Source organism: Sturnira hondurensis, unplaced genomic scaffold (assembly GCF_014824575.4).
Source record: "Sturnira hondurensis isolate 20B ecotype Veracruz unplaced genomic scaffold, ASM1482457v3 Scaffold0025768, whole genome shotgun sequence".
Classification (NCBI taxonomy): Eukaryota; Metazoa; Chordata; class Mammalia; order Chiroptera; family Phyllostomidae; genus Sturnira; species Sturnira hondurensis.
This window is the reverse complement of record NW_028098399.1, coordinates 8,527-24,924: the sequence shown is the minus strand read 5'-3', so window position 1 is coordinate 24,924 and position 16,398 is coordinate 8,527. Positions and strand designations below refer to the sequence as shown.

At 44.3% G+C, this 16,398-nt stretch overlaps 1 protein-coding gene and 1 pseudogene across 1 annotated transcript; one reads left to right on the top strand and one right to left on the bottom strand.

Annotated features, from left to right (window-relative positions):
- Positions 1–563: 563 nt before the first annotated feature.
- On the bottom strand, positions 564–2,840 carry LOC118982741 (catenin alpha-1-like; annotated as a pseudogene).
- A 9,627-nt stretch (positions 2,841–12,467) lies between these two features.
- On the top strand, positions 12,468–16,078 carry LOC118982740 (secretoglobin family 1D member 2-like). The gene is made up of 3 exons (XM_037039917.1): positions 12,468–12,600; positions 14,679–14,866; positions 15,932–16,078. The coding sequence occupies exons 1-3, from the start codon at positions 12,510–12,512 to the stop codon at positions 15,959–15,961; spliced, it is 309 nt and encodes a 102-aa protein (XP_036895812.1). The 5' UTR covers positions 12,468–12,509; the 3' UTR covers positions 15,962–16,078.
- The last annotated feature ends 320 nt before the right edge of the window (positions 16,079–16,398 follow it).

Genomic DNA, 16,398 nt, shown 5'->3' with positions numbered 1-16,398 from the left:
AAACTCTGATGCCACACTAGGACAGCGGGCATCATACTGGGTAAAGGAGATTATTTACAACTTAATGTGGGTTTCTGTTTGGTTATGACATTTTTCTTTTTATTTAAACTTGCTAAAAATACAGCTACAAATATGCTCCTGAATTTTGAAAGTATTTGTAATTGAGTTAAACACCAGTGTGCCCTTGAAAAATTCCCCCCTGGGCCAGTTTTAAAAATTTGTGCAGTCTGACTTCAGTGTTCTCTTCTGCCAAAACTTTCTAGTGAAGAACAGTGATTGATTTTCAGGGCCCAGATTAATGGGGGCAGCCAGTTAGTGCAGCCTTGGATGCTGTCCATGGTTCTGAATTAGCGGAGGACTTGCAGGGCCTCCACCTGGATCTTTGCAGTTGCCCTTTTAATCTTGCCATGAATCTTGTCCTGCTTCTGTTTTCACCAAGACATTTTGTCAGCTACCTTCATCTTTCATGACACAGCTGGCAGGTTGGACAATGCAATACTGTAAGACCTCTGGTAATCGGTGAAGGTAGGTTGGAGAAAGCCATACTCTGAGACCTCTGGCATTTGATGGAGACCACATAGGATACCTTAACTATCTGCCATGGTGTTCATCAAGCTCCTGGAAGTCGAGATGAGAGACATCTCATGTCTCAAGTGTAGGTGCTGCCTACCCCACCACGGTTCTGCACCTTGGCCATGACCTTGCTGGAGATATTGAGCTGCTAAAACTAGAGGGAAATAGGATTCAGGGAGGCTGGCAGGACATGCTTGCAGGCTGCATCTGGGTAATGTCTGCAGTGGTGTGGCCACTCTTGCCCATCCTGAAAATTGCCTTGGAAAATTCTTGGTACCACTGAACAGCTGATGTATTTCTCAACATCCCAGGTCTCGAGTAAAGTCCCTTACCTCCACCATGATCACACTCATCTGTCTGGACCTCAAAATCGTGTCATTACCACTGTCATTCATTTTGAACACTCAGCATTCAGGTGGGTTTTTAATTCCTGGAATCTGACCACCTTTCCCTAAGTGTTTACTTTTTCTCTTGGGGAAGCTGAGTCATGATGACCCAGACACTCTGGTCAGGTATAGGCTGATCATCTCCTGTTTGGATACTTGTCCTACTTCAGACAAGGAAGCCTTCTGCCTCAAAGTTAGAGTCATGCATCTCCTTATCATCAGCACTTCTTTTTTGGAAGTCACTTGTCATCAGCACTTCTTTTTTGGTGTCCCTCACACCATTGCACATCAGGTGGGAGGCTTCAATTCACTCATTCATTCTCATCTATGGGTTGGCAGGATAACTTCCACTGATGCATCCACTTATTCCATAAAATGCAGCATGACTGTTTTGGAGAGAAGCATGGTAGCTTCTAGCACCTTCTCTGTGCTGTCCTCTGGCTCATAGTTGTCCAATGCTGAGGTGACTTAAGAAATGATATGGGCTGGTCGGCCTCAGGTTGCAACAGCTGTGTGGTCCAGCCCATCCACATCTTTCTCTTGGGGAGCAATGACACATTCGTTCACCTCTTCCAATATGTGACTCTCTGAGACAGACAAGAAGTCATCAATGGAGGTATCCTCATTGACTTGACAGCATCTGTGCAAATATGAGTTTGTTTTTCCCACTGTTCTTTCCAAAGATCCATGTACTCCTGGGACAGTTTACTCTGTGGTATTGCTGCTACAACCAGTGCAGCATTGATATCCTCAGGACAGGTAGCTTGTAGCAGGCTCACAGACATCTGAAGAAGCTTGATATCCTCTTCATTGTGTGAAATGAAACAGGCCAAGTTGGTGACCTCAGACAATTTGTTGACACATTTGCAGAAAACTTGGGCACCCTCTTTAACTTCATTCTCATTTTCATTTGTTGCAGCTTCAGTCAGTACTAACAGGGGAACTTCGCTTTCCAGGAATGAGTCTGACCAAGGGTCTGTGACAGCTTTGTGAAGCTATCTATGCAGGTCTCTGGTTCTTTGCCAACTTACCTATTGCAGAATTGAGCACATTAGTTCAGTTTTTAAAAGATTTATTTATTTGTTTGTTTGCTTATTTACTTATTTATTTTTAGAGACGGGGAATGGAGAGAGACAGAGAGGGGTAGAAATATCAATGTGAAAGACAAACATCGATCCTTATGCACCCCCACATGTTCAAAATGGCCCCCATCTTTCACTCCCTGTTGCCTTGTAGCTGCCTTGATGTTATGTTTATCCACTTGAGGTTCCAGAGTTTTACACTGTATTTCCAAATCTTGTTCAGCACCTTAATTTCTTGGTTTCAAGCTACCATCTCCACAACTTTCATCTGAACAAGTAATTTGTAGATACCAGTTGTGTCCACCACAACAAGCAGCCAGGTAAAAGCAGAAAGCAAAGCTCTTGCTGTCTGAACCACATTGCCACGGTCACAGAAGAACAGGGGTCATTTGCAAATTCCCACAAAGCCCTCTGCATCCAATCACCTTGTTTTACTATATCTTCTGAAGCACCCACAAGCTTGTCTTTGAGAAACTGACTCTCTTTTGCAGTTTTATCCCATTCCCCAAGAATTCTCATTTGCTTTTTCCCCAGATGCAGCCAAAACCTAGACTTTCTTGGAAAGGCCTGTCTTCTCATTAGAGGGCCCCTTCCTATTGGTGTTCACCAGTTGTAACCTGTGCAACAATTGTCTCCAATAGTCTCTCCACTGCCAGAGTCCTGATCTCTAGATTTCAGAGGGTTTCCTTCTGAAGTCTATGTGTTCTGTGTGAACATCAGGCATTTCTGTGGGGAGGGGAATGAGCATAGGAATTTTCCCAAGGCTCAGAAGCAACAGATACCATTTGATCTTCCTCCCATCTAGCTCCAAGGAGGAAACCCTGATGAACTTTCTTAGTACCAATTCTAAAGAAAGTAGCAATAGAAGAAACATCTTTACAACAAATAAAATCAATTTTCATAGTCAACAGCCAACATCATTGTAGAACACTGTATGCTATTATAACAGGGGGGAATATCTGATGAACCCAGTATTAGTCAACATGGGTCCGCAAATTCTGAGTGTCACACTGAAATAAGAACATAAAACAATTGTAAATATTTCCAAAGATGAGATTAAGTTTTTTCATTTGCCAACAACGTGATTTTTCACTAGGAGACATGGGACAGGCTCACATAGAACCACTAAGAGTATTATAATAATATGAGGAGATACACTGTATGTGGCTGAATACATGCTCAATGTATAAAAACACAACAGCTTGTGTATGCTGTAGGACACTATGAAAATAAGAAATGGAATAAGATGTCTCATTGGCAGAAGTGACAAAACTATAAATACCTAAGAACAAATCTAATGAGTAAGGTAGTATATACAGTGTGGTTGGAAGACTAATTATGAAAATGTCAACTTTTCCAAAAATGATAAATAAATTCAATGTGCTTTCAACTTGAATGCCACTGGAACTTAGTGAGTATAAAAATTTTTTTAATTCACATAGAACAATATATATCTGAATATGGCCAAGAAGATTAGGATGAACACTGAGTGGTTACTTTTCACTCAGATATTGAAAGTGGATTAATAAAAAAAACTCCTATTCATCCAGAGTAGTGTTGCCTTAGAAATAGAGAGCTATGCTGTGGAACATGATAGGTAACTTAAAAATGAATGCATAAACAGAAAGAATTTAATATATGGCATAAGTGACATCAGAACTCAGCAGTTGAATGACTCCTTTTTTGGTCAGACATCCCTATTAACCATCAGCAAGACCTCTACCTCTTACAATATACAAAATTGGAACTGGCCTCAAGAATGACATGTAAGAAGTTAGGAATTTCACAAGGTGGATAAAAGACTTAAATATAAGCCGTGACACCATTAAAGTCCTAGAGGAAAATATTGGCAGGGAAATATCAGATATTTCACACAGCAACATTTTTATTGATATGTCCCCTAGAGCAAGGAATATAAAGGAAAGGATAAACAAATGGGATCTCATCAAAATAAAAAGCTTCTGCATGACTAAAGAAAATGGCATTAAAATAAAAAGACAACCAACTGTATGGGAAAACATATTTGCCAATGATACCTCAGACAAAGGTTTAATCTCCAAAATATACAAAGAACTCACATGACTTCACTCTAAGAAGACAACTAACCCAATTAAAGAATGGGCAGAGGACTTGAACAGACACTTCTTCAAGGAGGACATACAGAGGATCCAGAAACACATGAAGAGATGCTCAATATCGCTTGCTATCAGAGAGATGCAAATTAAAACCACAATGAGATACCACTTTACACTGGTGAGAATGGCTATCATAAACAAAGCAATAAACAACAAATGTTGGAGACGGTGTGGGAAAAAGGGGACTCTGGTCCACTGTTGGTGGGATTGCAGACTGGTACAACCATTATGGAAAACAGTATGGAATTTTCTCAGAAAACTAAAATTGGACTTGCCTTTTGACCCAGCAATTCCACTGCTAGGATTGTATCCTAAGAACCCTAAGACACCAATCCCAAAGAACCTATGCACCCCAATGTTCATAGCAGCACAATTTACAATAGCCAAGAGTTGAAAGCAACCTAGGTGCCCGTCAGTAAATGAATGGATCAAAAAACTATGGTACATATACACAATGGAATTTTATGCTGCAGAAAGAAAGAAGAAGCTTCTACCTTTTGCAACAGCATGGATGGAATCAGAAAGCATTATGCTGAGTGAAATAAGCCAGGTGTTGAAGGACAAATACCATATGATCTAACCTTTAACAGGAAGCTAAACAACAAAACAAACAAGCAAGCAAAATATAACCAAAGACACTGAAATAGAGAACAGGCTGACAGTGACCAGAGGGGAGAGGGGAGGGAATTTCAGGGGAAATAGGGGAGGGATTTAGAGGAACATAAGTAAAGGATATATGGACAACAACTGAGAAGGGTGGAAATGGGAGGGGGGAGCACGGGGGTGGGATGGGATGGGAGTAATAGAGAGAAAACTGTCCTTGAAAAATAATTAAATAAAAATTTTGGGAAAAAAAGAAGTTAGGAATTTCATTGAAATGGTTGGTGTAGAAGCCAGATTGCATAGGGCTGGGAGGTAGATTGGAGGTGAGCAGTGGGACCAATCACTGGAATGTGACACAGTAAACACTTCCCCTTCATGGGATGCACACACACCTGCTCTGGCAGGCACTGACCTGATCTACAGGTGCTTGGTTTTACTTTTCAGCCTCATGGAGGCCATTTATCTGACCTGGAGAAAAGTTCAGGGAAGGTACAGTGATCCCTCACCTAACGCGGGAGTCACATTCCAGAGACCCTGAGATAAGTGAAAATCTGTGAAGTAATGGTGTTATATTTATTTTGATAATTATATATATTTTAAGGCTTTATTAGCCCTTCTGACACCCCTATAAACATTTCCCACTCTCATTAACCTTTCCCACACTCTTATAAACACTTCGTATGCTCTTAAACACTTTCTACACTCTTAAACATACATAATTTTAACAATATATAAAATTCTATATGGGTACTCACTTGTCGCGTATATAGTCACGCCTGACTAAATCGCAGTTCCCTTAATGTAGCTTCACTGTATCATGGGCTTTGTAAAACCTGCAATACAGTGAAGCTGCAATAAGTTAACTATGATATAGCAAGGGAGGATTGTAAATGTAATAGCCTACAAGAAGATAATGATGACTTCATTAACATAATAAAGACATCAACTAACTAACTCATGGGCTTCATTGGTTTATATCTGTGTGCTGGGCAACCTTTGGTAAGATTTTTTCCTGTGCAGTCTTATGTCTACATCTTGCACCAAAGAGCAGCAGATCTACAATGAGAGGGATTTGGAGAAGATGCCAAGGCTACCTGCACATGAATGTCAGATGCTTAAGGGCTAATGAGGAACAATATTTACAAGGAACAGAAGACTTTTATTGTCCCCTTCACTCCGAAAGCCTGTTCAAGAAGAAGACCTTTCTGTTGAGCAAGGGATGAAGTTAAGCAAAGTAAATAGACTTGAGGATCCTCAAGTGAATGTTAGCTCTTCAGTTTCCTGGTCCATCTGACACACCTGAGGCCTTTTGGCCACTTTTCCCAGGGAGTTCCTCCAGAATCCGTAAACTAATTCTGTCGACTTTCCATGGTGTCCCAACATAGTGCCTTTCTTCTCCAGGGTCAGGACATAGAACATCTGCTTATTTTATCATCCTAAGTGGCACCTGTGTGTGCAGGGGAGTCAAATTCCCATGACTGGGAGGTGGAAGGTGTGCAGGGTTAAGACTTGCAGTCCTCCCATTTCCTGTTCACGTGTGGGCTGGTGTACACTGAGGAGCACAGACCCCAAGGATGGCCAGCACACCTGCCCCATGTGGGAAGGGTCAGGAAGAGTTTAGTGAAGAGGTGGCATCATGTTATTCAGGCACTTGTTCCTTGGACTGGCTGTGTGTGACATCATGTCCCCTGGTAGAACAAGGGTACTGTGAAGAAGCCTCCTGTCAGTAACCTCTATTTCTGCTGGAAAGGAGCTCAGAATGGAAGGAGAGTCCTTGATATGTGAGAATCTTGTCCTGGTGAAAAACACCAGTGGGTTCCACCTGGAAGTCTCGTGGTCCAGGACGGCTCACATGAGCAGAGCCTTAAATGCCTTTTCTTGTGCACAGCCTGGGTAGTCACTCTGACACTGAGAGGGCTTGAAGTCACTTTTGGGTGGGGTTTATTCTTTGTAATTTACTCAGTCTTTGACCTGTCACTGAATCTGTTGCCCTTCCAGAACTCTGGGATTGGGGTGGAGTATGTGCTTATAATTTGATGTGTAAGACTCTGTGTACCTTCGGATAACCTTCCTCCTAAGTTGAGATTCTTGGCTACAACACAGAAAAAAGATGTAGCCATGCTAGGACAATGGCATTATAGCAAGAGTTGCTGAACAAGTGGAAGGGAGCCATCTCTGATGCCTCTGGCCCTTTGCTGGATGTGGGTCTCCCTTGGCAGTTCACTGCTCTTTGCAAGAAGTCAGGCCATGGTTAGGGAACTAAGGTCTGTGGGCAGGGGCCAGTGAAAGAGCGAAGAAGAGGTGCAGCTGCTCACACGTGTCTCTCAGTCCTCAGTGCCTACATCTCAGGGGCTTTTTAGTGTGCAAGTCAGGGGAAGAAGTGGTAACATGCCTTATGGAGTCTCTCAGGTGAGGCACATGGGTGATGTGGGCACCATCACAGATTCTTGCAGCCTTGGGCAAAGCCCAACATACATCTTTCCATTTTTGATACTTGTGATCAAACAAAAATGTTATTGACAAATAAATTTCTTAATGAGCTGGATGAGGCCTGCTTTTGATGTTATATATCCCTGGAGAACATCATGTATTGGTAAAATGAGGCCCTTTTACTCACGTTGTTCATTGTTAGGGGTCTTGATGCTGAAAGCACTTGTCACTTGATTGAGCACATGTGGAAAGGATAAGTCTGTGGTGCCCATGTCACTGAGGTCCATGTGCTCTTTTGGAGAATGGGACCAGACTGACAGAAGAATCTGCCACTCAGAATCATTTTTAATAGCTTATCACCCACAGCACATAGGTCCTTCTTTGATATTATTCAAAGCCAGGACATACAGACCCCTCTCTGTAGAAATAAATTGTGTCCTGGAAAATACTGCTTACACTGAGCTCTTTTGAGTCTGTAGTCGCACATGTAGAGTCAGTGCCATGTAGGATCTGACAGATGACATGTACATCATCCATCTTGCTGAAATGAAACAAGGATGTTTGTGCAGGGGAGGTGGCACATGAGAACCAGTGTGTCCAGATGATACATGAGTTATATCATTATGATAACATGGATGTCATGATCCAGAAGTTGATGATGTCTCCAATGTTTCCATCCCCCATGTTCTTGTTCCCCAGTTAGACACAGAGAGTGAAGGAACGCTCGCATTTCTACCATTCCTGAAGGACACCTGTCACCAGTGCATCCTGCTGAGAACCATGTTCTATGGATTCTATGTGTCTTGAGATAAAAGGTACCCGCCCTACCCACTACCCTCCTGTACTCTTAGTTCCCAAACGCAGTACTTAGGATTGGAAAATAACAATATCAGTCACTTAGATGTGATCATAAAACAGGATATAAGGTGATTGAAAAGTAATGATCTTATTTCAACTAAAAGACATCCCACTGGAACCAGAGCCACATTCACAAGCACATTCAATTAGCACTGAGAATAAATCAACATTGCTCCTTGGCAAAATTCATTATATTCAGTTTGATATTTACCTTTTGGGTAAGGTGGTTTATTCTCCTTGACTTAGGATTCATATTTGTTTCTTTTTGTTGCATAACTGGTATCAGGTCACTTTTACTGCCAGTTACTTTGCTGAGCATTGTTCCCAAATTAATTTATTCATCGTTGCAGTAAATTGTTTGCTCTCAGCCTTTTCATTCAGATGAGGAAACTAAGGCTGACAGGGTCAGCACCTTGCTGAAGACCTCAGAAGTAGAATGATCCAGAGATGAGTTTGTAACTAGGTAGGACCTAAATTTGGGCTCTATCTCATAACTCAGTAAGGGAAGACATCCTAAATATGAAAGATCCAAAGAGCACTGCCAAGTTCAATGCAATGTGTAAAACTGCCTCATTATGATTCTGATGTGGTCAGGATTGAAACTCCACAGTAATCTGAGAGTAGTTGACTTTACATTTTCTTTTTTGATAATATATTTTATTGATTATTCCATTACAGTTTCCCTTTCTCCCTGCTTAATTCCCCTCCACCCTGCATACACCTCCCACCCACATCCCCCCTGTTTACTTCATGTCCATGAGTCATAATTTCTTTAGCATCTACATTTCCCACACTTGCCCTCCCCCCTGTCCATTTTCTCCCCATCATCTATGCTACTTCTTTTCTGTACCTTCTCCCCTCTTCCCCTGCTCCCACTCCCCTGTTGCTAACCCTCCATGTGATCTTCATTTCTGTTTCTTTACTCCTGTTCTAGCTGTCTGCTTCATTTGCTTTTGTTTTAGGTGTGGTTGTTAGTAACTGAGTTTGCTATTCTTTCACTGTTCAGATTTACTTTCTTTTTCTTAGATAAGTCCCTCTAACATTTCATATATTAAGGGTTGGGTGATGATGCACTTCTCGAATTTGGCCTTATCTGAGAAGCACTTTATCTGCTCTCCCATTCTAAATGAAAGGTTTGCTGGATAGAGCAATCTTGGGTGTAGGTTCTTGCCTTTCATGACTTGGAATACTTCTTTCCAGCCCCTTCTTGCCTGTAAGGTCTCTTTTGAGAAATCAGCTGACAGTCTGATGGGAATTCCTCTGTAGGTGACTGTCCCCTTATCTTTTGCTGCTTCTAGGATTCTCTCCTTCATTTTAATCTTGGGTAATGTAATGATGTGCCTTGGTATATTTCTCCTTAGGTCCAACTTCTTTGGGACTCTCTGAGCTTCCTGGACTTTCTGGAAGTCTATTGCCTTTGCCAGATTGGGGAAGTTCTCCTTTATTACTTGTTCAAATAAGTTTTCCACTTGTTGCTCTTCCTCTTCCCCTTCTGGTACCCCTATAATTTGGATGTTGTAACATTTAAAGATGTCCTGGAGGTTCCTAAGCCTCTCCTCATTTTTTTTGAATTCTTGTTTCTTCATTTTTTTTCTGTTTGGTCATTTTTTCTTCTTTCTGGTCCAGTCCGGTGATTTGAGTCTGAGTTTCCTTTCCATCACTATTGGTTCCCTGTGCATTTTGCTTCATTTCACTTAGTGTAGCCTTCATTTTTTTCATCTAATTTGCGACTAAAATAAACCAATTCTGTGAGCATCCTGATCACCAGTGTTTTGAACTGTGCATCTGATAGGTTGGCTATCTCTTGGTCACTTAGAAGTATTGGGTTTGGAGCTTTGATATGTTCTTCCTTTTGAGCCATTTTTGGGGGGTCTGGTGAAGCCTGTTACATATGAGGGATGGAGCCTTAGGTGTTCAACAGGGTCGGGCAACCCAGTGACTGGGTTGTGATGCTGTATGTGGGGTCAGAGAGGTAACAATGGTGCTTGCTCTGCTCTCTCTCAGATGTCAGCACCCCCCTCCCCCGCCACATCCCACAAGCAAATTGGGTCCTTCTGGTGCTGTTTCCCAAATGAGTGGGCTTGTATACTTTCTAGGACGCTGTGGGTCTCTCCAACAAACTTTCCTGTGAGGCTGGGAGTCTCTCTCCACACCTCTGCCCCCAGAAGTGTTTTCAATAGGTGATTTTAGGCTTTATTTTCCAGTGCTGTGCCCTGGGTTGTGCAGTCTGTCTCACTGCCCGTTTTGGTTTATCTGTGTGTTAATGCGTGACCATTGTCAGCCAGCAGCTTTGTGAGCCTCACTGGGTCTGCTTATTTCCCCCCATGCCCAGGGTCTGCTAGCCCTGACCTGACTGTGCATCCAGGTCTGCCAGCCACAACTTTTTCCTGTTGTGACTGCTCTCCGCCAGCTGCCACTCCACCCCTCTTATTGGTCTCAATGAATGGTTGTCAGACTTCTGTATAGTTCAATTGTCTGTCTGTTCTGGTTGTGTTTTTGTTTTTTTCTTTGTTGTCCTTAATTTTGGTTGTGCGAGGAGGCACAGTGTTTCTATCTATGCCTCCACCTTGGTTGGAAATCTCTCCATTTTCATATATTTTTTCAGAAACAAGGTGTGTGCCTTGGTGTGTTCAGAATCCTTGTTATGTCTGTGAGTAAATTTTCAAACCTTTATCTTTCAAGCTTTGCCTGTTTGAACTGTGTGAAACTCATTGTATTCTAGTTGCTGCTGGAGTTCCTGTTGCCCATGGTGCCTTTATCTCTGTTGTGTCATGTGGTGACACAGGCTTATGGAAGAGAGGATGGGTCTCAGGCTGTCCTGCGTTCAGCTGCATCAGGAGCTTTTGTCCATTTTCACAGTTTTTATCAGGATGTTATTGTAGATTTCTCAAAGAGAGGTGATCCACAACCTACATACCATGGCCAATTCATTGATTCCTTTTTTCATCTGACATTTCCCCTTGTTTGAAGAAAATGACACCAACAGCATGTTGGCTGGCCTTCATTATTTACTAGTCTTTAGTTCTAGGACAGTTTTAGCTTCAAAGAAGATGGAGCACAAAGTATACAGCACTGCCATCTACCCTTGTTTCCAGACAGGCACAGCTTTCCCTGCAGTTATCATCACACTCCTGGTGACACCATTGTGCCCACAGAGTGCAATTGCTGGGTGGTGGGGTCAGAGGATGTTTAGTTTACAAAAACGGCCACACTGTCCTCCAGCTTAGCAGCCCCATTTGGTACTCCCAGCAGCCAAGAAGAGCAGTTCCTGTTGCCCCACAGAGGAAAGCACTGGGGCAAGTGGAATGTGTTTCCTCCTGCATCCCCATGGTGGCCTGGGCACAGCAAGCCCCCTGTTTGGCCTTGCCCAGTCTGTCTCCAGTCACAAAGTTGTCCCTGTCCCCCTGTGTGCTGGTTTCAGGGTAACACGTAGGGGTTCCTGTGTTCTCTACCAGCCTCCTGGTTCATGGTGTCTGGTCTTCCCTCAAGCTATTCCACGGAAGCCATTCTCCCAACACCACTTCGTGTCAATACCTGTTTCTCCTGAGAGGATCTCCAACATGCTCTTCTGTACCCATACTGGTTGCTAACACCTTTTCTCAGAACAGTCTATGCCCCACAGGCTTCCTTGGGATGCTTGAGTGTGGTTGGGGACAGGAGGAGGACAGGCCCTGTGCACACTGCTGCTGCTGGGACCCTGAGGACCCAGCAGGTGCTATCCTCATAACAGACAAGAGAACTGTCAGTTAAGAAAGTTTCCTGGTTGATTTGATGGGACCATCACTACACCATGTTTCAAGCATTAGATGAGAGTCAGAGGGTGGGAGATAGCGAGGTAGTCTTCCTGTTAGCATGGTGTTCTCTCCAGACCCATACATCACTGATATGTTCACAAGTGTCTACATGCCACTGACCTTTCTCCCACAGCTGCGCAGAGTGACCTCGACCTGCATGCGTCCTTTTGCACTAAGATGGACTAGAAGCAAACCTAACAGGACTATGTGCCTAGCCTCTTTTCTGTGCCAGATGCTAGGCTGAGACAGATGAGCAAAACCAGTCACTTCAGACAAGGAGCCAAATTCCAAGGAGCCTCTCATCAATGAACTGATTGCACATTTCTAAAACTCCAGGTTAAGTAACTGAATTCTGGAAGGGGGGGTACCCTGCTAATCAAGTGATCATAGTTTTGTAAGCCTTCAACTACAGTTTTTACCACAAGAGGAGATATGGATGGGTCCAGCAATGGCTATGGTTGACCAGGCAATGGGAGCTGTGACCATGACCTGGCATCAGGGGGCTTGGTATCAGGCTTCGGTGAGGAAGGAAGGGCTGGAAGGCAGGGCTTATGTCCTGCCACATCACAGTGGGCAGGACCTGTGAGGCTCACTGGGTACAAATAGCCCTGGGACCCCAGGCTGCTGAGTTCTTCTGCTAACTGCTCTATGTTTGTTAAAGCTGAACCCAAAGCAACATCAACCATGAGACTGTCCCTGTGTGTCCTGCTGGTCACTCTGGCCCTTTGCTGCTATGAGGGTGAATATCACTCCAAATCAGACTACCACCACTCCAGGTAAGTAACCTTCTTTGAAGTAGGTAATTTTTGTAATGAAGAGGGCTGAATGGATCAGGATTCAAACCAGCCCCGCTATTTGTGGACTAGCCCACTGAACTCCAAAGTCATCTGCATCAATTCTCAACACCCTGGAACTTTCCAGAAAACCCGCTCAGACCACTTTGAAGAGCCTTCCACCTGAAGCCTCACTCCCTGTCTAGGACTTATGTTCAGAAGCAGCAGGATGTGATAAGATTTGGATGTGCATCATGGTTCTGCCACTCAGCAGCACTGTGCTTGAACAAATGTTCAACCTCCAAGTCTCCTCTCATCCTTGGTTTCCACAGCCAACAGCAAGAGCAGCTGTGATCATGGAGTGAATCAAAGGGTGTCAGAAGCCAGCTTTGGGTCTCATCAGCTTTTCTCCTTCCCAGAGTCTTTGGTGCTCATTTAGTCCACGGCTCTCAAACTGTGTCTTTCACACTCATAGAATGCTGAATGTAAGAGGGTTTTAAAACAGTTTTCAGTTCAAGGAGAGCCAGTGTGGTCTGTTTCTCTCAGGAATCAGTCAGGAGCAGCTGCACTCAACACATCCACACTCCCTGCTCCTTTTCTGGGAGTCCACCCAGGATTGGAAGAACCAGTGCAATCTCAGGGCTGCACTGGGTAGATTGTAAGTGACTTCTAGCCACTCATCCAACCATAATGTGTTGTGTTGTCAGGCCCCTGACCCTGACCCATGTGCTTTTGAATCTTTCTCTTTCCTCTGACTTTCTGAATGCCTCCTTTCCTCCCATGTTTTATATGATCTGACCTGTCCCATCTCTGCAGAGTTGCTGTCTAATCACGTCACATGGGAGCCTAGCAGGGAACATGCCCTGCTGCAGGTGGTTATAAAAACATGGGGGTAGATTGTGGCGGGGGGGGGGGAGGGATGGGAATCCGGACCAAGAAGAATGGTGACTTCAGTTCTTGGCAAAATCCCCTTAGAGCTGAAGTAGGCACACGTTGCCAACTCCACAATCTCAAAGGAATTCTGTATCCAGTGCAGACCAGAAGAGCTAGTTGTGGTTGTTGTGTAAGCCCCGGATTCCTTTCTAAGCGTCTTAGCTGTCTTCACCNTATAAAAACATGGGGGTAGATTGTGGCGGGGGGGGGGGAGGGATGGGAATCCAGACCAAGAAGAATGGTGACTTCAGTTCTTGGCAAAATCCCCTTAGAGCTGAAGTAGGCACACGTTGCCAACTCCACAATCTCAAAGGAATTCTGTATCCAGTGCAGACCAGAAGAGCTAGTTGTGGTTGTTGTGTAAGCCCCGGATTCCTTTCTAAGCGTCTTAGCTGTCTTCACCCAATGACATAATTCTACGTTTTAACTTACTCTCAAAAAAGCATCTGTCAACATTTCATCATTGTCCCTGCTCCTCTCCAGACTTGCTCCCTGTTCTCTGATTTCAATGAGATACTCCTGTCCCACTCTGCTGGAAAGACTGATCACTAAAAGCTTTTCCACCATAATGTCCAAGACCAAAGAAGATGTCAGTCTTATGACAGGCCAAACGCTAATTTCTGAAATCCAGGGAAAGTGAATTTCAGTAAAGCAAGAGAGTCTTGGAAAGACCTGAGTGTACTTTACAGAGTAGAACACCTGAACTCAGACTCAGTGAACCTGTTTTGTAGGACCAGCCCTGGTGCAGCTACATGATTTTTGCAGTCACAACTTCTAGGATTTTGCATTTTCATTGGTGCCACTATTGGATGGAANTAATTTCTGAAATCCAGGGAAAGTGAATTTCAGCAAAGCAGGGGAGTCTTGGAAAGACCTGAGTGTACTTTACAGAGTAGAACACCTGAACTCAGACTCAGTGAACCTGTTTTGTAGGACCAGCCCTGGTGCAGCTACATGATTTTTGCAGTCACAACTTCTAGGATTTTGCATTTTCATTGGTGCCACTATTGGATGGAAGTATAAAATCTCTGGCATTTCTGCCTAAGGTCAGGGGACCATGGGGAAAATGTGACTTCCTTAAATCAATTGTTTTTCTTCTTCTCTGTTCCAGCAAATGCAAGAGTCTGTCCAGCTTATGTGTCTGAACTTAGGGGCTTTTTTTGGGCACCTGTAGAGCTGTACAACATCAGTCTTCTGAGATTTTTTCCACCTAGAGAAGCTGTGGAAGCCAAGATAAATGTGAAGCATTGCATAGATCTTATGCCCTTCCAGGACAGACAGAAAGTTTTCAATGTTTTGGTAAATTGTTCCTCCTTCCTCTGTAGGGGCTTCTACTCAGCTGCACAACCAGGAGGGAGGTCAGGGTGCTGCACAGTGGGCACAGGGTGGGGCGGCACCATGGAGGCACCTGCCCCACTTCGTACCTCTGACACTGGCCTGTGACCACAGTGTGGATAATGACATGACACCTGCTGAGCTAGACTAAGGCTGCATAGTAGGTGTAGCATGTTTCTCTTCTCAGGTCACCTCTTTGGGCATGTGTACCCACAGTGACCTGGGGAGGACAATCAGAACCCAGGTGGTGATAAGGGCAGAGGCAGCTGCCTCCCTGCCTGGGAGATTTCAGAGATCAGAAGGCCAGTTCCCTAACCCAGTGGTTCAGTCCCTGGGGAGTGTCATGGAGTTTGGAGAGAGTTGGAGGGGAGAGAACAGGACAGGGAGGGGGGGATGACCCAGGCCATCTGTCAGTATGGAGGGGTGGCTGACTGGGGGCTCCACCAGCTCTCACAGAGAGATTGTGTGTGGGGGAAGAAATCAGATATTTACAATTGTCTTCCAACTTGTCCAATCCTTGAATGAAGTTGGCTTTGGTACAAATTCCCACACAGGCTGGATACTCAGTGTGGAGATGTCCACATGCAGTCAGGTTGATTTCCTCAAGGACACAGTGCATCTCCTGCAGGCAGAACGTCCCACACACCCCCATCCTTATCCCACCCTGCATTCACTTTGGAGTGAAAACACAGAGCCCTCAGACCTGGACTCTGAAGAATAAAATTCTGGGCTGCTCAGTCCAACCCCCACACCTCTCCTGGCTTCATTAGATACCTAAGTTCCAAGACTGAGTCACTTGGGGTTTATTTGTTGGGCTATGGACATGTTATTTCCTGTCCTGCATGATTTGTTGTGACTGCACCAAGACTATTGAATTCCCTGACCACTTGGTTCTCCTGTCTAATGGCTCCATGTGCCTTTGCTGGGTGCAATATCCTTCACATATTGGTGTGAACAGAAGTCCCTGTGAACATGTCATCTCCAGGGGCAGCATGCCTGACATCCCCTGTCTCTCTTTCTCTATTTCAGAATGATATAGTGTCCCAATGTAACAACTAGACTTTAAATACCTTACACAAGTGTGCCTCTGTCATTCAAGAATGGCCTGATCATCCCTGAAAAATGTGCAGGTTTCAACATCTTGCTTCAATAAAATACTTGCCCTGACCTTCTCTACCTGTCCTGCTTTCATCCAACTGTCTCTGAAACTGGGGTGGTTCTCCTCATGAACTGGCCATGGGTGGTGTCCACAGTACATTCTAGAGACTCACTGTCCATTGACCATGGTGGCCTGAGGGAGGGATCCCAGAGAGACTGCTGGTTCAGGAGCCATCCCACATCCCTGTACCAATGCCCAGTCATAGGGCTAGGAAAGAAAAGGAGGGTGAGTGGTAAAGTCACTCCAAAGGGTCCTGCCCCTGGGCTTTGCTGAGGCAACTGCCACCTCCCTGAGCAGTCACACAGTTCCCAAGCTGCAGCCCCACTGCCATTCCATC

Excerpts from the sequence above, each read along its gene's own strand:
- LOC118982740 (XM_037039917.1), top strand. The coding sequence starts at position 12,510 with ATGTTTGTTAAAGCTGAACCCAAAGCAACATCAACCATGAGACTGTCC. Across the intron at positions 12,601-14,678 it reads GGCCCTTTGCTGCTATGAGG|CAAATGCAAGAGTCTGTCCA; the intron begins GTGAATATCACT and ends TCTCTGTTCCAG. Across the intron at positions 14,867-15,931 it reads AGAAAGTTTTCAATGTTTTG|AATGATATAGTGTCCCAATG; the intron begins GTAAATTGTTCC and ends TCTCTATTTCAG.